The sequence below is a fragment of the Bidens hawaiensis genome, unplaced genomic scaffold (genome assembly GCF_021521415.1).
Source record: "Bidens hawaiensis isolate Kalapana, Puna unplaced genomic scaffold, B.hawaiensis_p1.1 tig00019715_1, whole genome shotgun sequence".
In the NCBI taxonomy this organism is placed as follows: Eukaryota; Viridiplantae; Streptophyta; class Magnoliopsida; order Asterales; family Asteraceae; genus Bidens; species Bidens hawaiensis.
Genome location: NW_027492996.1, coordinates 415,415 through 418,619, shown reverse-complemented (window position 1 = coordinate 418,619; position 3,205 = coordinate 415,415). Strand labels below are relative to the sequence as shown.

At 37.3% G+C, this 3,205-nt stretch overlaps 1 protein-coding gene across 1 annotated transcript; it reads right to left on the bottom strand.

Annotated features, from left to right (window-relative positions):
* Positions 1 to 1,210: 1,210 nt before the first annotated feature.
* On the bottom strand, positions 1,211 to 2,855 carry LOC143559147 (uncharacterized). The gene is made up of 2 exons (XM_077047819.1): positions 2,813 to 2,855; positions 1,211 to 2,672 (listed from the first exon to the last, which is right to left on the bottom strand). Exon 2 carries the CDS (start codon positions 2,578 to 2,580, stop codon positions 1,705 to 1,707), a length of 876 nt encoding a protein of 291 aa, XP_076903934.1. The 5' UTR covers positions 2,581 to 2,672; positions 2,813 to 2,855; the 3' UTR covers positions 1,211 to 1,704.
* Positions 2,856 to 3,205: the final 350 nt, after the last annotated feature.

Genomic DNA, 3,205 nt, shown 5'->3' with positions numbered 1-3,205 from the left:
TTGGATCAGAATTGGAAAATCAAAGTTAAATCAAACATATAGGTTAGATTTTAAAGCTCAGAAAAACGCAAAAACCGCAATCATCGATATTGTTGTCCACCTAAACCCATGCCTTAATCTTTACCGAGACAAATAAGATCCAACAATATTACTCAGTGGTTTACGCAATTAAGACCCGCTTATTTTCTGCTTTTACCGGACTAGACCACCCCAACTTGACTTAAACCTCAAAGTTAGCAGAATTAAAACTTTGTTGCTCAATATTTATGAATAGTTAAGACGATCAAGGGTATTGTTTATCCACCTAAGCTTAAGCATTAAAGTCTACCAAGCAGCCATTAGATATGATTAAGGTTCAATTATTTATAGTGCTCCCCACAACATGACATACCCCCGTTATCAAGCAATACCCCAAATCCATAACCATAGGTGAGTATGCAAAATTTTATCTGTAGGGCTTACATGTAGCGTGTCCCTTGTGGTCCGTTTCTTAATGGTAATGAGACGCGAGCAAGGGGACCCCACATGACTAACAGCGTGGATGATCAAGTCTGTAGTGTATTTGTACTTTCGTACTGTTTTGTGATCATGTTTATAGACTTATAAGGGCTTTGCTCTTTGGCTTAATTTTAAATATCCACAACCCCACTTAGGAATTGTGAATACCCAGCTAAATAGATTGCATACAGACCCATGGTCTCCGGACCAGAAGCATCCCATCAATACAGGATTTAAGGTTATAAAACCATATGCCGATGAGGTGTAAAACACTAAACAATCATTTTAATATTTATATCACAGGCTACACGGCATACTCTAACGTTAAACCTACCCAAGCATCATATGATAACATATTCAGATTTTTAAAACTCATGATATTTCCATTTTTTCATACCAAAATTTGAGGCTTGAGTATGGCCCGACCTTTCATTGCTTATTTTCCACGGACAAAACGCTTTACCCACAAAATATTTCCGTTTAACCGTTTTATCAAATTTGCCCTTTCATTTTCAAAGCTGAGCCTACCGACACATCCCAAGTTAAGTGCGTTTTCTTTAATTTATCTCATATTATTAGTAGTTTGAAAAACCGATTTCCGATAAATATCATCATCTCCGACTTTAACGCAAAAAAAAACTAAAAACAAGGGACATTTTTTCTTTAAAGCTCATTTATTTATTTATTTATTTATTTTTATATAATTTTTAAATATTAACTCTCAAAATTTTCAATATCCTTTATTTTTCTTAAAAATGAAAACGTCAGTTCCCCATCCCCACACTTAAATTTCACATTGTCCTCAATGTGAGACAAGGAAAAGACAAAACTAAACATATAGAAAAATAAAGTGGAACAGACTCCCCTGATATATGTGATCATGCAAGTGTGCGGTAAATCATGTTCCTCGCCCTCCTATTCGAACGCAAGCTTAAAACTCCAGTGCTCTCTATCAAGCTATCACTAACGAACGAAAGCGACAATCCTTAAGCATATTGCATCCCTACACTTGTTTAAAACTCCAGCTCATTAACCCTCATCAATCAACCAAGGAACAACCTGCAAGTAAGAGAAGAAACACCCAGCAAAACTCGGAAATAAACATAAAAATGAAAATAGAACAATAAGGAAAGATATTACCAGGTTTGCCTCCCGGGAAGCGCTAAGTTTATTGAATAGTCTTTAGCCGGACTCGCTCCCGAAACCTCAATCAGAAGGCTTCTCCTTTATCCTCTTCCCATCGATGCTCCTTAACACTTTCCTCTTACAATCGGTCGGGAAGAAACCAACTACACAACTCTCATGGGCCCAAACATACAACGTGAACTTAGCCCACCAACTCGTAGACTCCCCCAAAAATGATTCCTTGAAGTGAAACGGGAGTGACGAACTCTTCTGCACACCATGATCTCTGAGCTTAGATATCCTCCTTATTCTTTTAGCCAACCTTCTAAACCTCGACACTTCCCGAATGGAGATTGAGTACGGTTCATGATTTGGTTTTTCACATTCAAAATGCAATGGTGGAGAGACTGATTCACCAACCACCTCATGGCTCTCCTCACAAGGCTCATTCTTGATCCCCGCACTTGGCTCGTTATACAATAGATCCTCAAGCAACTTCAAATCACCAAGCGGGTCAAACTCTCCTTCATTAATCATGGTAAAATCCATAGACTCTTCGCCAAACTCACCCATGAACTCGTCCTCCCAAGAGGGAACATACTCCTCTACTCTTTGCTCCTCCATTCCGGTATCTTCAATCTCGCTCAGGGTTTCAAACCAAGGTGGATTCAAAGGAGGAACATATTCCAAATCATTTCTAATGGCAAACAATACATCATCCATTGTTTCCTCCAATTCTGGGGTGGGCTCTAATATATTGCCTGACAAGTCCATAAACCCTAAGAAGTTCCCCATTTGATCATATGCAAATCGGTATGGAGGAGGCTTTGCCAAAAGTGACTCCCATGGAGCTTTCCATGCCTCGACTTCTATCCTCCTTCGCTCATAAGCATCATGTACCCGGTGATCTCCGCCACATACTTTGCACCACGGCATTTCAACGTGTCGTCCGAACATATTTCCTTTAAAGAACACTCAAAAGAAAAGGATCACGGGCACCAGATAAAAACGGAATAGAATACTTAAAATAAAATTAAACTAAAACTAAACTAATTAAAATAACTAATCTAATCTACGAAATACAATAGGTAAATCCTAACTCGAGTCGTTCTCAATACGCCTCAAACCGTGTCCCCGGCAACGGCGCCAAAAACTTGATGTGTGAAAATGTATAATATAAATAAAGAACGAATCACAATTAAGCTTTAAATTTATAAAAACGAAAATCCTATAGAAACCACACAAAACCGGCAAGTGTACCGATCATAAATAGTATAGCATCAAGGAAGTCCGGATGTCGAACTCAAAGACACGTGAAAACGTTTATGATTAAGAAATTCTAATTAAGACTTACCAAAATAATATTTATTTAATTTTTAAGATTTTATTTAACTAATTAACTTAATTAAAAGAAAACTGTTAACAAAATACTTTAAGAAAACTTTGATTTAAATTCGATGAATAAAACCGTCTACCTAGGAATGAATCATGTTGAAAGAAATAACAAGACAACGGATAGAAAATATTCAAGACACCGGTTATAAAAGATGACACAACCAAAACTTGTTTAAGAAAGTCAAAT

Bases quoted from the DNA above. Each gene is read 5' to 3' on its own strand.
- LOC143559147 (XM_077047819.1), bottom strand. From the start codon at position 2,580: ATGTTCGGACGACACGTTGAAATGCCGTGGTGCAAAGTATGTGGCGGA.